This window comes from Ammospiza nelsoni, chromosome 1 (genome assembly GCF_027579445.1).
Source record: "Ammospiza nelsoni isolate bAmmNel1 chromosome 1, bAmmNel1.pri, whole genome shotgun sequence".
In the NCBI taxonomy this organism is placed as follows: Eukaryota; Metazoa; Chordata; class Aves; order Passeriformes; family Passerellidae; genus Ammospiza; species Ammospiza nelsoni.
In genome coordinates, this window is record NC_080633.1 from 79,858,431 (window position 1) to 79,880,284 (window position 21,854).

Genomic DNA, 21,854 nt, shown 5'->3' on the forward strand with positions numbered 1-21,854 from the left:
GCCCAATGATCAAGAGACTTCGCTTCTCTGTCAGACAAAGGTACCTGACATGTACTGTCAGTGCCATATAGCACTAAGATCCTCCCTTCCAACCTGAGCAGTCGGAGTTGGAAGTTTCAAGTAAACCCCACAGAAGTTAAATGCTGGGATAAAAATTCCTGTTCCTACATGCAATAGAAGTTGAAGAAATATAATTGCTGATAATTCCTGGCAAATAGCTATGAAAATTGCCTCAGCTGACCCAATGGACAACAGTTTGTTAACCTATGTTGTTGCTGCTTAAACAAAGCAACAACTGAAGAACACTAAGAGAAATCAAGAAGACTTGAAATAAAGGAGGAAGCATTATTATGTTAAGAAAATATACACCAGTAACTCAGGGGCATTTACTTTTCTAAAAGAGCTGGAGTATATTGCCCAGATTCAGATGGGAAATTGAGCTCACCATTCCTTGTGCCATCCATTTTTCCCAATGGTATGTGTAGAGCACAGAAGATCTCTGGCCTCATAAGCTATAAAATGCCAGTTTATAGATACAACTGAAGGTAAAAGGTGTTCACAGTAAAGGATTCTGGGAGAAGGCCATTAAATTCAGCCTCAGTAATTTGCAAACAGAGTTGTTTGCATATTACATTTATCATTTAGTAACTGGAAAGTGGAAACAGGGTGTAATATGAACTGTACTTCATATTACGAACAGCACAGTGAGCATCATGCAGCACAGGGCAAGCTGTCCTGCAAACGTTTCCAACAAACCAGACAAAGAAACGGCACAAATAATGACTCAACACAAGAGGTTCTGTTCAAATCAAGCATGGGTGTAGCAAGACTCCCCATAAGTAAACACACATACAAAAAAAAAAAAAGAATACACAGATTTTAGGTAGTTTGCCTTGTATTGGCCTTATTTGGAAAGGAAAACAGGGGCTGGGTAAGCAAAGGAAATACAGATAACTTTAAACGGAAAGATAGGGGAACTGAGCCAAAGCAGAGACAGAACACAAGTCAACATAATGCTGCATCAGAATTTACAAAAAGAGAAAACAAAAAGCAAAAATAATTAGTTTCATATTAACACAGCTGATCTTGAAACTTTTAATACTGCTTATCCAAAAATTAAATGCAAACAACTTTTAAATTGCCACCAATTGCAAATCCATGACGTGCGCAATGATTCTGCTGAATGAAAGAATGCATTTAGTGTGCAGATGAGCTCTTAGGGGAGAAAATGGTTGTGTTATTTAGTGCTGTTAGACAAATCAGCATGGCCTAACACATGATGTTTGCATGCACACTAAAAACGGAGCAATCCCACAAGCTGGCCTGTCTTTTAGGCAATTTACATGCTCCTGACATCTGACTGTGGACCAGGTTTTCCACAGCTGTGCCTGCTTGTAGGTTTCCACTTTGGGTGCAGAGCTCAGCTTACTCTTAAAAAACAACTGTCAGTGTTGAAATCAGGTTCTGGTTATGGTCTCTTTTATTGCTCTGTTGGGGTATGTGGGATGTGAAATAAAACTTCAGAACTGTGATTTCCAGTGCCTGTGGTTATATCACATATAGTCTGAAAAAGAAGGAGCTGCATACATAAAACTCCTTGGTGACTTTCCTGATGATGTACTCTGGGAACAGAACACATCCCTTGCCCAAAAAAGATGGAAAAGCTGGAGGGAGCAACTGAGCTCATGCAGGTATGAGGTGCTGCTAGGAGCCCACAGCAGGCTGGAAAGGAGAAACCCAGAAAACAGGGAGTTTTCAGCACTGAGCAGGAGCTCTGGAGAGGAAGAAATGCTGGCCGGGAGGCAGAGAGGAACGCCAAGCCTCTGAGGTCACAGAAAGGAGGAGACATTCCTTGAGATCTGGAGTAGCTGAGCAGCCCAAGAAACCACCCAGCATGGCAGGAATGTGAAGAAGGACTCCACCCAGAAGACAGACAACTGGGAACTTGTTTGCAAGCCTTTTATTAATCAGTAACTCTATCAAGAGAGCCAAATACCTTCTCCTGGGTAAAACTTTGCTCTGGCTTCTCACTTCTGTGTTCCAACAAAGCATTTACTTTAGGTGCTAGAAGTTGGTGGTGTGTGGACTTCAGGGAGGCACACAACCTCCCAGGATGCCCCATGAGGGGACCTTTTGCCTCCCACCATGAAGGGTAAATATTGCATAATAACAACATATTGCAGAAGAATCCCTATTTACACGCTTTGAAAAATTATGGAAATAATTTTGGTATAATTTTATATTAATAATTATGATATAATTTTAACTTTATAAAGTTTTAACTTCTCTGAAGTCTCTCTAAATGTAGTTTCACCTACTTTAAAAACTGCCCCAACATGCATTTACTGATGTGGGTGCATGTTAACCTTTTAACAAGTTGTGCTGGTTTTGGCTGGGGTACACCTAATTTTCTTCACAGCGGCTGGAATGGGGCAGCATTTTGGATTTGTGCTAAAAAAAGTGTTGATAACATGGAGATGTTTTTGTTATTGCTGAGCAGGGCTCACACAGAGCCAAGGCCTTTTCTGCTTTTTTGCACTGTCCTGCTGGTGAGGAAGCTGGGGCTGCTTGGGAGGAGACACCAAGGGGTCTCACCAGGACAGGTGACCCAAACTGAGCAAAGGGATATTCCAGACTATGTGACACCATGCTCAGTGTATAAAGTGGAAGGAAGGAGGGGACATTTGGAATGATGGTATTTGTCTTCCCAAGTCACTGTTACACCTGATGGGGGCCTGCTCCCCTGGCAATTGTTGAACACCTGCCTGACCATGGGAAGCAGTGAATTAATTCCTTGTTTAACTTTGCTTGTGTGCATGGCTTTTGCTTAACCTCAATCCACATGTTTTCTGTCTTTACTTGACCCATTCTCTCCCTGATCCCACTGGCAGGGGAGTATGCAAACAGCTGGGTGGTGCTTGGTGGCTGGCTGGATTTAAACCACAACAGCAGTGAAAATAAAATTGGAGATGGAAAGGTACTTAGAGTCTTTCTCTACTGTAGTACAGGTCTGACTTTGAACCAGAAATATACAGACATTAGCTTACAAACATATCCCTTCACGTAAGTGTTCTTGCTATGTAAAGAAGTCTATAACCAAATTAATTTTTCTGTGGAAAACTTGTTATAATATTTGTATATCAGTTGTTTTCTGTCACTGAAGGAACAGGCAAATATGGCAGCTCATCAGCAAGAGCTTAGACATATTTTCACCAACATTATTTTCATCTTATTTCTAAATCTAAAACTGAGATTGTTTTAGCAAGATAACATTCTCTCAGCTTTGAAGGCTGCCTATTTTTGCTTGTTTCGTTTCAGGAATATTTCCCAATATATTAACTGTTCAACTTGTATGTTATACTTTGTCAAATCAGAAAGCCTGTAGGAATTGAATACATGCACATTATAATAATTTTGACCCTACAAACAACAGCTTCAGGAAGGAGTAAGATTCCCACTGAAAGGCAGTGTTTTTAAAAGGAAAAAAAAAGAAAGAAAAAATAAATAAGATCCACTAAAGTTAAGAATAGCATCGGCACCACTGAGAACAGACAACAAGCAATCTCAGAATTCACTAACAATATTCAGTGCTGTAGATTACAATTTTAAAAAAATTAAAAATTTTAAGGAGCAAAATGGCAAGAAAACAATGCACATATTTGCTGCACAAGTCCCAGTTATTTCCATTTTAAACCCCTCTATTTCCAGACCTGATACTTGTCCCTTAAATGTCTGATCTCAGCTCAAAATTGAAATAAACTCTCTCACAATGTATGATCATCATAACATTAAAGAAAAACAGATCAAGATTTGCTTCATGCAGTTACTACCTACATCCAAAGTTTTACTACCGGTGCGAAATTTTTACCGTCAACTTTAATTGCCTTTGTTTGTGAAAAACAGATGGATTGTGTGCCAGTTTTGCCTGGAACAGAGTTAAACTTCTTCACAGTAGCTGGTATGGGGCCATGTTTTGGATTTGTGCTGGAAGCAGTGCTGATATCTCAGGGTTGTTTTAGCTATTGCTGAGCAGAGCTCACACAGCACCAACGCCTTTTTTACTTCTCACTCCACCCCACCAGCAATAAGAATTGGGGGGCACAAAGAGCTGGGAGGGGACAGAGTCAGGACAGCTGCCTCCTGATTGACCACAGGGATATTCCAGACCATATGGCATCATCCTCAGCATATAAAGCTGGGGGTAAGAAAAAGGAAAGGGAGGACATTTGGAACAATGGCGTTTATCTTCCCAAGCCACAGCTACACGTGATGGAGCCCTGCTCTCCAGGAGCTGGCTGAACACCTGCTTGTCTATGGGAACTGGTGAATGAACTCCTTGCTCTGCCTTGCTTGTGTGCATGACTTTTGCTTTACCTATTAAACTACCTTTATTTCAACCCAAGAGTTTCTTCACTCTTTCCCTTTGATTCTCCCAAGGGATTCGCCTGATTCGGTGCCTGATTCGCCCCACAGTGTGTGGGGCTTAGCTGTTGCTGGGGTTAAGCCATGACAATTATTACCCTTATTTGGTAATTCCTTTCTCTTAGGCCTCCCCACCTTCCCTCTCCCTGCCCCCCAAAAAAAACCCAATAAAAACCAAGAAAAAGAAAAGGTATGATTATACAACAATTAGACTCTAATCACTAAATATGGCATCAGCCAAAGTGATGTAAACCATCCTATGAGCACACAAAGCAGCTCATTTCCACATTTAAAGTGCTAGCAGAAACATTTCTACACTTGTACTTTTAAAATAGAGAAGGATTTAATTCATGCTCTCATCATAGAACACCCTTTTAAAGTTGTCTAGAGTGCAAAAGTGATTTCTTCTGTCCACCATGAAGCTGTATTACGTACACTTTTGAGACCTTTGGAAGAGAAGAAAGATTAGTGCAAGCAGAGGTTATCTCATCGTGCGAAGCCTCCCCCAGTCCTGCTCCTACCTTGTCATCCTGCGAGTCGGGCTGGAGCAGACTGTGCTGCTGGATTGCCATGGGAGGAGGCAGTGGCACAGCATCTGCTCCCTCTTCGCCTTCCTCCTCCCCGCAGCTCTGCATGCCTGAAGAGGATGACTTGGAGAGAGTGCCACTGCTCAGCCCCTCGTTCCGACCCCTCTGTAAACAACATCAAGATGTTCAAGCTCTGTTATCTCAGCAGCATGAAGCTTGTTATCACATGCTCATTTGAAGACTATTCTGTAGTTTCAGCCCTCTCCCAACAAGTCAAGATGCTCCTTCAAACACTCCTTAACAGAGGGGGAAAATGAAGATGCCAAAGACAGTGTTCAACGTCTGGTAAAAGCAAAAGAATTCAAATACTAAGAAAAAGACATTCAGCTGAAATTTACTACAGGAAAGTGTTATGAAAGCCATATTTGTTCTCCAAGTTCAGTTCTGCAAAGAGAAGTCTGTATCTCTCTGAAATATGTATCTTGCTCTGCTCTGTATCACAGCAAGACTTCTGGAGGACATAAAAAACTCTATTACAACATGAAATATTTAATCAATTATCCTTTCTGTCCTTCACAAGGAACTCTGATTTCAAGTACCCAAAGTTTAATGTACTGATCTCACAGAATAATTTATCTGCCTTTACAGGAAGACAGCATAGATGGTTACTTTTTTTTCCTGACTTTAGGGCACTGGCCTTAAATTTTTCCCCTCAGTCACAGAACTTTAGAATAACAGATACTGCCAAAACAATGTTACAACTGCAGCACAGAGGGTCTCTTTCTACAGCCTGTCAAGGTCAGAGGCCAGTATTCATTCCTAACCAACATCTCTCAATTCATCATGCTGCCAAGTCTTCTGTCTTCCCTTTCCTTACACTTACTGTGGATCTTCACTAGTGTTCCAAGTGTGTAGCAAAATATGTTGGGAGGAAGAAAAAAAAAGCAGCAATAAATAAAAAATTGGGCAACTCAGACCACTTTTCTGGATGGTTAAGTACCAAAACCAATAGTCAGAGTCAATCTAATAAAAGGGAATAACATGCACCCAGCTGTGCCCTTGGAACAATAACATCAGATTCATTTCAGCCTGAACCATGGGTTTGTAACAGAGAATTCGGCTCCTGTCTGCACCTAACTGGAGGCCAGCTTTGTTCATACAAGAGCCCCAGACTTGGAAGGAGAGGCAGATGTTTGTGGGAAGAAGGGAAGCCCTCAGTAGACATCCTTGGTGGTAAAATTTGGAACAGTTTACAACTTCCCTCTCTCCAATGAAAACTGCCATGCATATTATTTGACTAGTGGTCACTGGCCTGCATCGTAGAGCCAATAATTTTTCTGTGCTCTGACCCTTATGCAAGGTGCAGTTAGAGCTTTAAGCAGTTAAGCAGCTTTCCCTACACCTTCTCTCATCCCTCAACAAGAAAAGCAAAGGAAATACAAAATTACCTGGTTATTCCCAGACCTTGAAGCACCTTTACTCACATGTAAAGGTGAGTACTAATTAGCGTAAGAGAGTAAAGCCAAAGGACAACTTTTTATTCTCCAGTTTCTCTCTTTAAATTATAGGTGCTTCACAGAGCTTCACTAACACTCTCACAGGGCACAGACTGTCCCTGGTGCAGAGTACAGGGATCCAGGATGAGCACAGGGCACCTAACACTTCGCTCCTGACTGCTGGACAGTCAAGTGAGGAGACAACCTGCACCTGCCAACATTTATTTCTCTGGAAAACATACACACAAGTCTTGGGAAGCTGCCTCGAGCACTCACCTCTTCAACAGTTTCATCTTGTGGGGTCGCGGCGCTGTCGTCGGAGTCCTTCTGAGAGCCTGCATCGGCGCTCTTCCGCACCTCTCTGCTTTTCTTATGCTTGTGGGCCAGTTTTTTGACGTGCCCATCTGCTTTCCCACTGCTCAGGCGCCTCACAGGACTGGTGAGCCACTTCCTCAAGGTGTTGCCAGGGCGCTTGGGGCCCGGCGAGCTCTGGGCACCGATCATGTGCGGCTGAAGCGACGTTACGGAAGCGGGAGGGCTGGCGTCATTGCTGGAGACCGAAAGGGAGTCTGGAAAAAAGAACAAGGGGAGCACTTTAAAGCTGAAGGAAGTGAGAAACAAGGCAAATGGATGTATGTAATAATGGATAAGGAATTGAATTTATGGACAAATCAATGAGAATTTTTTTGAGGTAACCTGGCCTTTAATGACACTGCAGCTATAGGTGTTCATGGCCATCCACGCATAAGCACCACTGATGTGTTTAGAACAGCCAAGCTTCATTAAGTTGTTCCTACCTCAACAATAATTTCTACTTCCCACTGCTGATACTTACTAGATAGTGAATTATACTTTCCATATGTCATGTAACTTTATGGGAAGATATGCTTGTTTTATCTTTTAATGTTTATTGCTTTGAGCAAAGATGAAGGGTAACAATTGCCTCAATGAGATAAGCACATCATTTTTCAAACACCAAATTTAATTACAAATGCTCCAATTACTTCCATTATTTATATATTTCTCCTACCCTTGGGATAGAGGGAAGAAGAAACCAGAAGACAGTTAAATGCTTGTCTTTTGCTTAAATTCCCTCTGAGTTTTGGCTTTGTTTGTTTCTTAAAAAGGCACATAGCAATGTTTAAAAGCCCACTTGCTGAAATCTCAAGATCAGCAGTAGTTCTCAGCATGACACACCTGAAGTTCTGTAATGGAACAAAGGATACACTTTTCTCAAGCCATAGTTTAATGTGCATGAGGTCAAAAACACTTTCCCACCAAGGTTCCTGTCACTCGACCAGGACTGTATACTTATGATGGACACCCACTGCTTAGCTGGTGTGAGACTAGATTTCTTTTCTTCCCATGCAGCACAATGTTGTTCCCCCCAGCAACTCTCTTTTCCTAAAAATACACTTTTCTGGGGGGGTGAAGTGGAGGCCTGGAAACATTCTTGTAGCACCACTCTTATAAATATTGTCTACCACTTGTGTGCTAGGAAGGCTATCCTAGGTTATTAAATATGGGAGTTTTTTCCTCCCTGTGTATGCACTTTTGCAGGCAGATAGTTTACATAAGGACGACATAAAAAATGTTTTGTTGAATGTTTCTACTGCTGGGAGTTCAATGCAGTGCTTGTGCTCCTTCTTGAAGCTTGACACAGATGTTCAGGTCACCTCTTCTGGCAGCTTTTCCCTAAGAGGTGTATTGCCAGTCTGACCAGAGATAGTTTGAATTTTCTGGAATAATATGGTCACATTGATGTAGTAATGCGCTTAATCATAAACATCCAAATGCTTGGATCCACACACAAATATGTGAGGCTGTTCCATTTCCAAGGAGCACTAAGTATAAATGATGGTTTCGAATGGAGATGGGGAAAGACACATAAAATGTGGATATAAAAAGATAGGACTTTTTATTTTTCCTTCATGTTCAAGCTGTTTCACAAAGGACACCCTCTCCTAGGAATCCAAAATGTGATCTATCATGCTGTTTACGAAAATGTTTCTCTGTTCCAGTAAAACCCATGGCATGTCACCATTCAGATACATCAGCTCGGATGCCAAGAACATTTGTAGCTTATACTGTATGAGCACACACATACTAATTGCTGTTAACCACCACTTTCATCATGTTTCCACAAAGCTGAAGATAAACAGACTTTATAAGGCATACTTTCAGTCTAACAAGCTAGCTGCTAACTCTTTAAACCAAGTCACACCTGCAGAATTATCCTCCTGTAGCTGTCGGGCACATGGGTAAGGAGAATTCATATGGCGCCATTAACCTGGCTTCAAGGCTTTAAGTGATGGGTATCAGCAAAAACGCAGCTGCAAAGCAACACTAGATGTCTTTGTCTCTAAATCTTGTGAGAGCGGTGCTAAGAACTGCTACATTATTTTCTTGCTGAAGTGGAAAGCATAAGGAAGAAATTAATTAACTATAACAATGGTTTTCAACTTTCAATCTGAGTATCCCTCAAGACACTGGGATTACTGCTTAAGGGTTCTCAGCACACATGCAAGAAAAGCAAGCCTCCTAGCCATCAGCATCCACATCATGAGAGATTTTTTACTTTATTAAAAAACCCCCGATCTGCTTATTAAAAAAATTCCAAACAAAACTCGCAACCATCTGCAATCTCTCCACAGGAATCCAAACAATCTCCTGTAAAACCTCTGTAAGAATTTAGTTTGACTGCTCTTTCACCAAACTTATCTTTACTGCATCATGCATTTTTAATTATTATCAGATGCCTTGTTTCAGAAATCACAGCAAAATCAGCTGATGGGTATTTCAATAAATAACCTTCTGCTACTCTGCTAGCGGACTACAGAAGATGAGAAAATCGTGGTGGTGTATTTGGTAAGTTTCTTAAAGACTAAGATTTCTTAAAGTTAACAAACTAAATGCCTTGTTTCCAAAACATCAAGCTTGAAGATGTTATAACTACTCAGCCAAATTTTTCTTTCATTTGTATATAGTTTTCCTCTCAATAACAGTTCATACAAAGTTCCTTCCACACAAATAAAATAGAGAACATTCACTCGTTTACATAAGAAGAAAAAATAAAGCCTTTGCAGAAGTCCACCATGTACTGTTTTGTATTTTTGTATCTGTTGCATTTCTTTCCTTTGCAATTATTTCTTTCTAACAAAAAGGCAGCATGGTGGTGCAGTAACTGATTGCATACAATTGACTTTTACATAAATGTGCCTATTCCTAAGCATGTAACATGCTTCCAGTTAATAAACCCCTTCTTTTTATAAAGTGTGTTCCACCTCCTCAGATTTTCACACATCCTTTTGACAAGCTACACTTAGCAAATACTGAATTTCTTGTAAAACCAAGCAGTGCAGGACAGAGGCCCTGAAACTGTGGAAGGCAACTATTTTTGTCTGACTGTACTTCTGCTGTACCACTCCAAACTCTTAACCCAAGTCAGCCAAGAGTTTGTGGGCAGCAGAAGGAAAAAGAGCACAGAGAAATAAGTAGACTGTGCTCAAGCAGAGAGGATCTAAGAGACAAAACAATGTAAACCAGACATGTTCTGCAGCACATACTTCAGCCGTATCCTCCTACACAACATTAGTTTTCATTTGGCATGCAGCATGTAACTGCTTCTTATCTTCCTCTCTGCATGACTAAATATGAAATCCTTACTGAAGTATTATTAGAGCTTCAGGGAATCACAAAAGTGGACATCATGTAAGTAGTACACTGAAACGATAGCACTGTTCCACTTTGCTCTTTAAAGTCTGAAATCTCTCAGAGAAGGAAAATCCCTGCCCACTGCAGGGTCTATAAGGTTGCATCCAGACAGGTTTTAAGTACCTCCTGAGAAGGAGACTCCACAACCTTTCAGAGTAAACCGTTTCAGTGCTCTGCCAGCCCCAAAGTAAAGCAGCTCTTTGTCACATTCACATTGACCTTTCTATGTTTCAGTTTGAGCCCATTGCCCCCTGCCCTGTCACTGGACACCAAAAAGAGCCTGGACCCACCTTCCTGAAATCCACCCTTAAGATACCTGTATGCATTGATAATATCTCTTTTTAAAATAAATAAAAATAGTTCATTGCTATAAAAGCATCAGCCCAAAGATCAAATTTTATTAAATAGAGCATTAAAAATGGAGATTTAAAGTCATCAGTGTTAACCTGAAAAGAATACCAGCCCACTAGGTCTCTTAAAAGATCAGATATGACTTTTTGCCCTTCCTTAAATTTGCAGAAAACATCTCTAAAACCTCATAGCTGAGTTAACACCCGCTAGAAATATTCCATGTCAGTATTTTCCCAGTGAGACTCTATACCATCTATTTTCCCATCTCATCCCAGCCAACAAGCATCCAGATTTTCCACTTACTCACTCCCATCTGTTTCCTCAGGACCCCAGTAACAATACTAAAGCGCAGTCATGTACAAAACCCGGGTGCCCATGTTGATGTATCCATGTAGAGGCATTGCCAGATCGAAGCATTAGGGAATATCAATATCCAGTACAAGCATTTTCAAGAGCACAGAAAGACCTTTCACCTTCACTGTGAGAAGAGCCCCATGGGAGTGTCTAATTTCTCCCTGTCCCATCACTATAAACTACTTCTATCTATATAATTAGGCATACAGATTTGGTTTGATTACCATGCTTGGGATTGTTTACACTAAATCAGCTTTGTTTCCTTTGTGACTACACAGAAAATTGTTTTTCTGGCGTTGCTCAAGAATATTTTATCTCTAAGACACACTAAGAGGAAAAAAGGAGTATTCAAAATTGAACTGAGAACAACATGGAATTTTAAAACCAAAACAGATGGAATAAATTTGGGGGTATGCTAACCCCAAATGTGTTTCAAGTACAGTAAAGTTTCTAGTGAGAATCAGACTCCCTTTTAGAAAAAAAGATAAATGAAACAGATGGACATCTTGGAGAGACGAAAAACCCAACACACATATAGTAATCACACACAGCAACACCAATCCAACAAGAAACCATTGAATTTAATAAAACCACTCAAGTAGACAAAGTTTTGCAATTCAATAAAGTTCAATAAAGTAAAGTCCTAATGGATGGGCTTTGTTTTATAATTCATAGCCACAATAAGAAAAGAAGGCATTTAACTGCCATTTCCCTGAAAGTAAAAACCACATATGTTGCTCTGGTAGTGAGGTCAGAGGGTTCACTCAGAGTCCATAAATATATTTTTGAAGCTAAAGGGCAGGCAGCATGGGTTCTGACCCCCTCAAACTAGAAGATAAAGTTACCTCCAACAAACAGGCAAATTTTTGAAATGGGAAATGGGAATTCTCATTCTAGTCCCAGCTTTTTTAACACTAGAAACATGCACATCTGTGATTAATAAACTGCTTTTTTCCCTAAAAAATAAATCAGCCATGTTAAGCTAGTTGATGACTTGAAAGACTCTGCTTCATATTAACTATTTCCATGTTGCTGTTTTTTTGAGTTTTACTGCAAGGGGCTATGGAACCCGTGGCTCCTTTACCTACAGAATCAAACTAAATCTGCTCGATGCTCTGCACCTCTAAACACAAAATGTTCCAAAATAAAAAATAAGAACATTTCACAGACTCTGAACTCTGAAACAGTGATGAGCAAAGACTGAAAAGTGGAGCAAAGCAAACTTGGTAACCCTGACACTGACAGGGTGTAAACTTGGTAACATTCTGACACTGAAGATCTGCCATACACCATGGACTTTAGGGAACAAAAACTCATTCAACCAACCAAACAGCTGATCAATAAGATCTGCTGCAGGTACATTATGAGTGTTTGGGGAAAATGCCTGTTTGTTGGTACAAAACACAGAGAGCAAAAATCTACAGTGATGCACTTGAAGGTTTAATATGCAAGGTGGAGTTGACAAGCATCTAATGACAAAAGTTCATAAAAACCTGCCTGCATACACAGTGATCACTTGTTATTACATGAGATGAGGAAGCCATGGAAAAAAAAGAGTGCAAGGATTATTTTGGTCATGTACACGTGCAGTTTCTGCCTGGGAAGTGCTTTTGAATAAGAGGTTACCAATCTGCCAAGACCATTCAGATAATTTTGTATGGGTTGGGAATTCCACTTCTCTCCTGCTGGGAATCCTCTTAAAAATATCCTTGCTGCCTATTTTTTGCAAACCAGTACTGGAATGTACATCAAAAAGCATTAGATGTATTTCAACTTTTAAAAAAGCCCTCATAACAGCAGTTACTATTTAAAGCCAATGTATCTAAAGCATTATCAGCCTTGCAAATAGGGCATTCCACCATGCCCTTTGGGAAGCACAGACTTCACCTGCAAGGTAGGTGAAACTTGCATAAAACTAGTTTCTTTAAAAAATAATTTTAAAAAAATCACAAAATGCAGAAAGCTAGTACTCAATACATAGAAGACAATCCCTCAATCATATTTGTGTCTGGAGTGGAACAGAGCCTTCACTTCTGGTCAACAAACTTTTCTTGTCATTTATTTCAAGTTATGCACTATGCTGAAATGCCAGTTAGTAATCTTTTAAGTATATGAATAGACAAAGAGTTCAACTCCTTAGCACATGTTCCCTGATTAATAAATTATCTATATTGATTTTGACTGATACAGGCACTAGTCCAGAGCACTTTGATTTACATGGATGCAATAATTAAGTCTTCCACGTCATCAAAGGCTGATTATCTTGACATCAAATAGACTGGAATTCTAAGCTTGAGGCTAGATAGTCTGCAGCTTCTCTTAATGAGATACTAAACTGCCCAGCAAGCAATTAAAAAAAAAACAAACCCCAACACTGCCCCTAAGACTGTCATCTTAATGACTTCCAAAGGTCTTTCTAATATTGAGAAAAGTCATTCAACAGACATACTTGCAACTGCTCTAGAGAAAAGAATCACAAAAACCCCTGAGTAAAAGCAAAAAGAATACACTCTTAATTTGAATTAAAAAATTAGTGGCGTATGCCTCAAAGGTTTAACACACTTATACTATTGTCATGTTCTTATTTTTTCTTAATACCTTCTCCTGCCTTCTTACCCCATAAATTTAAAACCAAGTTTTTGTAAACCAGGGTTTTCCAAGGTTTTCCAGGGTTTTCCATTCAAGCTTTTAACTAGTTTCACATGCATTACAGAGTGTAGACAGAGAGAGCTGCAAATACAACTCCTATCTGTGAGCTAAACACCCTCAAAATTCAGATGGGAAAAAACCTCCTCTTAGAACTGCTGGACAACTTTGCATCCCCTACTTGTGTTGTTGTTTTCTGGGGTTTTTAAACAGGAAGAAGGCATGATAGTGTGCCAGAAAAAACCCTCCCAGGTTAACAAAAGTAGTTCTGTTTGTGCTTCGTGGAATTCAGACTACAGGGAAATAAAACCTCAAATCTAAATCTTGTATACTGCTACAAGCACAAGGCAGCACTACAGGGAGAGTGGACTTTGTGGGGCCTTTCATTCTTTGCAGTAACTTGCTATTCTCTCCTATTTCTGGAGAGAAATACATTTTGTGTCACAAGTAGGAAGTATTAAGACAGACTGCTGAAGTTTAGTTTCACAGTTTGTGAAAACCACAAGCTTTTAATAGATTAAATCTCAGCTTCCCTCTATGCAGCTTATATTTTAATAGGCAGTGTCTGGATTTCAACTCTATTCTTTTGGCCACCTGTTTGTTCAGATTTAAAGACAGCTACATCCATGTGCCTGGCAGGACACGCCAAGGACAGATTTAAGTAATTTAGCAGTGTTTCTCAGTGAAGTTCTCACTCTCTGCCTGTGTACTGAGCCATCCTCTTTACAGATCAAAGCAAGTGGCCTGATTATTTTAATATGATTGTCTCCCAATGGAAGGGAGCGTGCATTTCCCTTAAACACTAACTGTACAGGCACTTGCATGCTTTTATGTAAGAGCTAATGAACAGAAACATTTTCTAATTTTGAGGCAAAGGTTTCTCCTTTTTGTGCACAACCTCCAGCAAGTTCCCTCAGGCCATCTGGGGCCATCATCCAGTTACTTATCTGCTGCACTTCACCTGTGCCTCCCCTTATAGGACATCATTTTACATCAGTGTGAAGGAGCACAGAAGATTATTTGCTCTGCAGACCTACAATAGGCAAGATTTTCAGTGACAGATGTAAGTTACATATTAATGACTCCCTCATAGGGGCTGACACATACCATGTAATGTAAGAAAATTAAGGTGACACCCTTCTTTCATTAAACAGTTGAGAAAGTTCTTCAGAGTAAACAGTGAAAGAAAATGAGAGAAATACTGCTTTTCTATATTAGCAAGCAGGTTTTCCCACAGTACCAATGTATTTTCCCTGTTTTGCTTTAAATACGGTACCTTGTAAGATCAAATTCATCAAAGTTTCACAAAGACTACTACATTACTCCTTTCCAAAACATAGGCATTTTGGAGCTTTACAACAGAGAAAGCAATATTTTAAACTGGCTGTATACCTGATACTGGCATCTAGCTATTTGAGCTAGATGCCAGTATCAGGTATACATCTAGCTATTACAGGATGACCAAAGTAGAAGAACTGATGAAGGCAAGGCCCAACCACTCCTCTCTCCAGAAGAATGGATGCACAGGAAAGACTGTTCCAAGGGCTGCTGCCCCCTCAGCACCCTGAGCTGAAGGAGCTGTGTACAGCTGCTCCCCCTGCTCCCCAGCACTGCTGCTGCTGCTGGAGAGCTGAAGATCTCAGCACAGGGAGCTGTGGAGGGCACAAGGCAGCTACTGAAGCAGCGGGAGCTGGCAGCACTCGCTCCCTTCCAACTGCTCCATGGCACAGCACTCCCTGCCTGTGACAGAAACAAGCAGCCACCCAGCACAGAGAAATGACATCTGAGGCAAAGAATGGAAAAAAAGGGAAACAGAAACTTTGGGCCTGGGCCTCTTAGGCCACATTGGTGCTTAAGACAATAGACAGAGTTTAGCTGGCTGCTGACAATCCATCAGCCTTGTGCTTGCCACGTGGAACCCACCTCCCAGGAGCCATGCCAAGGGATGCCAGCAGCAAAGCTGCAGCTCTGCTCATGGCAGAGAGCTGTATGTCACACACTACGAATGGGAACCACTCCTGACAAGATTCGTGATGAGCAGTTTCAGATCTTAATTGGGGCAACTGCACAATTAATTCTGCTCATCTGTTACTGAGCTGTAGGGGTTTTATCATCTGCTACTCTAATTTTTGCTGTAAAGTAAATTTTTGCTCATAAATGGATAAAAATAAACTCCAGTCCTACAAATACAGCTCTGAAGCAGCAGAGCAGCTCATCTTATATGCCTTGTGCATCAGTCCAGAAGAGGAAGATTATGAACAGACATGAAACAAAAATGTCCATATCAATACAGATAATAGAACAGCCAACCAAAAGGGAGTGGAGAAGGATGCATTCAGCAAACCCTCAGCTCTGCTGAAAGCAGAGAAAGCTGTAGAGGAAGGGAGGGAGAGAAGCAAGTCTGCAGAAATTGCATGAGGAAGAATCATGATCTCAGATGTTATTTAAAGCAACACATGCCATGCTTTCCTGTGCAAAAGCTCAGCATCCCAATGGAAGGAATTTATCCTACACAGATTTTAAAACAGCCCCCACTACTTCAAGAAAAAGGTTGTGTACTGCTAAGATATTGCAAAAGCAAGTTTTAGCAAGTCTGATCTCCAAAGGAAATAGCAAGACACAATTCTGCTGTACTACTGAAATTGAGAATGTACACAGAGACAGGGAGGAAATTAGCTTCCACCACTTCACACAGTCAATATAAACAAGTCCCACAACTACAAAGGCAAAACTTATTCCACACAAAATCTGCATAAATGCTGAGCGAAAAGTATTTTTTCCTTTTGTCCAGAAGTTTGAAAAAAAATTCGAACAATAATGTACTCTGCAATGTATTTACGAATGTGTGACATCTAGAAAATGAAAGTAGATGCATTTTATTCTCTCTTGAAATGCCTTAAAAAATTCCAACACATGAGAAAACCTCCAAAAATTCTCTAGTAATACTGACAGAATATATGATGAGTCACTTTAAAACTTTAAAAACACTTTAAAACACTTTAAAACACAAAGGGTAGATACTATTAACAATTGTTAAGCATACCTTCACGTGTACTAGTAAAGTTTATAAAGAGACGGTACACAGTGTTAGTATTAAGTTACAAAAACAAATGAACTTAAAGAAATAATGTCTTTATCAAATTTCATTTGTTTTAAACCCCTAAGTTATTAGACTACTTGTACCAAAAAAATTACTTGTTTCCTGTTCACCTACTGCAGTTACACATTAACCTAAATACACATAATAATCCAACAGCAATTTTAACAGTCTTTTTTTTCTTTTCCCCCATCCCCTTGATTCAAAGCAGAAGAGCTCATTAGAACAACTAGCAATTGTTTGGAGCCACAGCTTTAGCAACAGCTGTACAAACACATCAATCTCAAGTTAGGAACTCTGCCATAAGCTCAATAATAATAATATACTCACACTGTTTAGCTTTGGGGATATTACAGTAACTTTGGTCATTTTCTCTTTCCAAATGTTATACTGTTGTAGCCCTCAAAAAACACATTGAGAAAGACATTTAGGGAATTGGGAGCCAAGAGGGAATTGCTAAAACAGTGATAAAAATGGGTCCTCTAAAGTTCCTATAGATAAAAAAAATTATGTTTCCTCCTTATCCAATTAATTATATTGGTGATAGAGATTCATTATACAATGATGTTTGCTCCTTTGCCAATTAATTGATATTAGTGATAGAAATTCATTGCACAAACATTACTTTGCATCGTAAAATGTTGACCTTTTTGGTGCACATACTGGAGCCCTTGTGGCCATGCCACTGCTTTCAGCCTCCCCACTGTGAAATGAGATGACTGTAGGTGATGACAGACAACTTCCTCCCAGTGCAATCCCACCTCAATACCCACATTACCAAGGGCAGACTTAGACGACAGTGATTAGAAACTGAACTGGTTTTATATTTTTTCTCTTCAGATGGGACTGTAACCTGAGCAATACAATGAGAGCACATGTGATTTTAATAAAGGTCAGTCACACTGGAAATACAAGGGGTTTTTTTAAACAGACTCACTGTCAAGGTTGACTAGCAGAGAGCTATTGGAAGCCATAATCCTTATCTGCTGCAGAGATGCCTTTTCAGGATGAAGCATTTTAAGGGATTAGGAAAGGGGAAGATACTGCTCAACAAATCTATCAATTTTGAATACAGACTGAGTTAAAAGGGGAAGGATAGCTCCTTGATATAGTGTATTTTAAAACTATATACAGTTATAAAGCATATAAAATATATGGTGTATATAATAGAGAGTTTATTATAAAGTATTTTAAAACTATAAATTAATGGAAGATGTGACATTTTATCTCAGTGTGCAATTCAAATACACTGAATATGGAATAAAACACTGAATACTGAAAACAGAATCATGGCCATGTTTGTTAACTTGATTACAGTCTCTTCAGGAATAACATATGCGCTGCTGAAGTTTTTTTTGCATGATCAAGCCCCTATCATGCACATACAAAAAACTGCATTTTGTCATGCAAATTCCATTGTTTTTGTTTCCTTGAATTTTCCCAATAAAGTCTCAGGAGGAAGGTGATGCTGTGAACTGCCTTGTTTACCAAGTCATCTAAATTCCAATTTCTCACGTCATTCCCCAGCTCCCATCCATCTAATATTACTTCAGTTGCCACAGGAAAATGATGTGATAAGATCATGGGAGAGCTGTCCAAAACTGGTTTGGATGTAGGAAACAAAAGGAAAAAAAAAGGTTAAAAAAAAAGTAAACTTCTTTTGAAAGGCAATTAAAAGGCAATAAGCCAGAATTCTTATTACTTGCTTTAATTAGACACGAAGCAGAGGAAGGAAAGGAAATCTGTAATAATTTCTACAAAACAATAATTACTGCTTTTTTAAGTTATAGACTCAAATGTAAGCCTAAATTTAGGGGCAAATAACTTATTTGGTGGAAATTAATAAATTTGATTAGCTTCTAATAATTTTTCTATTGAAAAAAACATTTCTTCTTTTCATCAAGTCCCCAGCATTTCCTACAGTGCCTCTGGACAGCTGATCTCTATTAAAGTCTTCTTAGGGCAAGGTACTCCACATAATGTGTAAGTTGGCATCTTTTTGTAACCACTCACTCAAGAAGATTGACTGGAGGGGTCCAGTCCCATGTTCAAATACAAGGAAACAAAAATTTAGTTAAGTGGTTTAGCAAGCATATTTAACTATTCTCTGTGAGGAAAACCAACTTTCACAAGGGAGGATTGTTAATGTTACTGATGTTGTCTTTTCAAAGCAGAATGGATGTACTTTTATCACCCAAATTCTGTTCCTCTCATTACCTCCTCTAAAGGATAGCCAGCACAAGCCTAGATGAGGAAATGCAATGGATTGTTACAGCTGCTTGTAGCTCTGCTCAAAAGCAGATAATGAGCATAATGCTCATTACTAGTCTTGCAATGAGCACCTAGAGGAAACTTTCATTATGTAAGTGATAGACCAATCTTATGGCTGCTGCTTCACTGAAGTATTTGTTGGAAAGAGAGCTGTAACACAGCAAGAGGGAAATTAAGTTGAACTGCAAGTCAGAACATTTCTTCTTTGCTCAGTTTAAGCCCATCAATTCAATACAATTTTTGACCATGATACAAAACCCTATGCATCAGATGCTTAAATACAGGTATTCTCTGAGACAGCTGACAAGAAGGTTAAGATGCAAATATATTTCTGGTATGAAATCAAACTCCACCCTTCTTTCCAAAGCTTTATTAATATTCCTTCTGGTCTCTCTCTGGGAAATACTAAATCTCTTGCTATTGACTGCTCATATGATGTTCCATCATACTTTTGAAGAGAAATCTAGAAATTCTTCACTAAGTATTTTGATTATGCTTCACTAGCTATACACAGGAATACAGACATCATAGCAAAATAAAAAAATGCTTATATATAAACACTTTCTTCTTAATACAAAAATGGAGTTACAAGTCCTTATTACATGAAGATTGTATTATAAACCTAAAGCATACATTTTTCTTTTATATCTTTAAAATAAAGTTAAAATTCAGAACTGAGTAGCTGGTTTGAGAGTGAGCTGGGGCTAAAAGAACCATTTAAAATTACTCTGTTTTCATGCAGTACTTATACAAAGTCTGAGTGGAAAGTGCTGCAGTGGAGGGAGCAGACTTGTAAGGATTAGAGGCAGAAGGCTGCCCTAGGTTAACTCCATATACACCTCTAATCCACACTGCTGCTCAGTCTTGGCTTATTTCAAAAAGCAAGTAACCCACCTAAGAGCTACAAAAATAAGGTTTTCAACAGACTAAGTCCAGTCCAGTTGAAAGGTCCACTCCAATATATCCAAATTAAAGGAGAAAAAAGTTGGAAGTGGTTGAGACAAAAATGTGGATAGCTGTGGATCTTATCCACCCACTCAGAGCAAAAAACCCGAGTCTCGAATATTTGGTTCACAAGCAGGGACGGCAATTATGAAAGGACATCAGTATTTTTCTTGCATAAACTCCTGTACCCCATAACATTTTGCTGTTGTTGTTTTTGTTGTTTGTGTTTTTTTAAGGGGGATCTTGGTGTGTGGGAGGAGGGAATGGTGCAGCATTTTCCACAGGATGTACTCCAGGTCTGGCTGTCTGTGTGACTGCTGGTGTCGATGCACAAGAAGCAGCTGGATCATATGTGCAAGCACAGGGTAAATAAACTAGCAGTACCTGACATGTAGCTCATTTCTTACTAACCATGAAACAGCACCTCCAGCTAACTCTGGCAAGTCCTGCAGCTTAATGATTTGGAAAAGCCAAGAACAAGTGAGCAAGGACACAGAGGTCAGGGAAGCAGCACCTTTGCACGTGTAACTTTATAGCTGCTACATGAGCTCAGTTTAAGGAGGAATTTTGCTGCATGCTCTTGGTGGAGATAGAAAGGCACACACAGCACATACTTAACAGCTTCCATCTGTATTCTAAAAGAATAGACTTTCAAAGTGTATATGTGAATCTATGCCAAGAATTACACCAACCCATTAGTAATAACTGGACTCTGCATCCTCTGAGTTCAGTCCTCAGAGATTCTTATCCTCTCTTGGACACCATTTGCTAACAATTACTTTACAGTAAAAGCATCCTGTTTTATGGATGAATTATTTCTGAGGCTTGATATATCATAAAATGTTATGAAAGAGGAAAAAAGAAACATAGTTTGACTCACATACATTCTTTTAAGCAATCTACTGTACATATAATAAATGTATTTCTTCAAAGCTAATTCTCTATTCTTTCTCTACCCCTACAATCACCTTTCCTCCTTCAAAACCCAGCTCCCAGATGGTTAATAACTTCAGGATAAATCGGGGGGTTGTACATTTATTCCCTGGATTTTATCCATGAGATTTGCCTCTTAAATTTCCCAAGTGAAATATAGACTCTCATGATCCACTTAGGGACTAAAACACATACATGCTATTGTTTCTTCCAGCTCATAAGGTAACTGAAAAAATATGTTATTTTCAATATTCAGTTCCAGATTGAAACAATCTCTCCAGCTAGATAACTATAAACAACTTTAGTATTTATCTTGTCTCTCTTGTCTCATATGCAAAGCATTTTTAAGTTAGAAATGGGTGGAATTACCATGAGAATTGGTTTCCTCCAACCAACACCATTGCTTTCTCCAACTGATGTCAGATAAAGGCAAAAATACAATACTTACATATTAGTTTTAGTAGTTTCTTGCCAATCCATTACTCAAAGCCCTATTTTCTTTCTCCCTATATCTGAACAAGTTTTTCTTCATTCAGACTTGATGCATAAGTGGGGCAAAACCTCAGATCATTTAATTATGCAGGAATACATAATTATTAATTGTGCATGTATTCTAACATTTTAATGAAAAATGTACCAAACTTTGTAATTCCTTAAAAAAATCTTTAAGCAATGTTGAAGTCTTCTACAAATAAAATCATGCACTAGAGTACACTCTGAATATTAAGTCTAAATCCCACACTACCAGTTTTAACTTTTCAGTGGCCAGTGATACTACAGATACAATTTTTACTTGTTCCAGTTCAAGAGACGGCACAGCTACAGTTATGCTGCGTTATGCAAGTAAGCTTTGTTCCCCTATTATGAAAGACTATTGAGCCTCCTTAGAGCATGGTCTGTGTGCATGGACATCTGTTTTTAAGACAGAGAAAGGGAACAATGAAGAATGTTTGTGAAACCATGCATGTCTGCCAAGCAAGATGGTAATAATGGAAAGCATCTCACTGATAGGAACAGACTACACCCAGCACTTTATAAAATGTTTTGTAAAAATTATTTGGAAGTAAACTAACCACTGCAACACCAAGAGTTTAAAAG

The 21,854-nt window shown here is 39.3% G+C and overlaps 1 protein-coding gene across 1 annotated transcript in view; it reads right to left on the reverse strand.

The window, feature by feature from the left end:
• TRIO (trio Rho guanine nucleotide exchange factor) overlaps positions 1–21,854 on the reverse strand; it is a 248,319-nt gene that overhangs the window by 28,592 nt on the left and 197,873 nt on the right. The window contains exons 35-36 of the mRNA XM_059485968.1: positions 6,722–7,014; positions 4,944–5,114 (exon numbers count right to left, since the gene is read on the reverse strand). Coding sequence (XP_059341951.1) covers positions 4,944–5,114; positions 6,722–7,014 — 464 coding nt within the window. The remainder of the gene's footprint in view (positions 1–4,943; positions 5,115–6,721; positions 7,015–21,854) is intronic.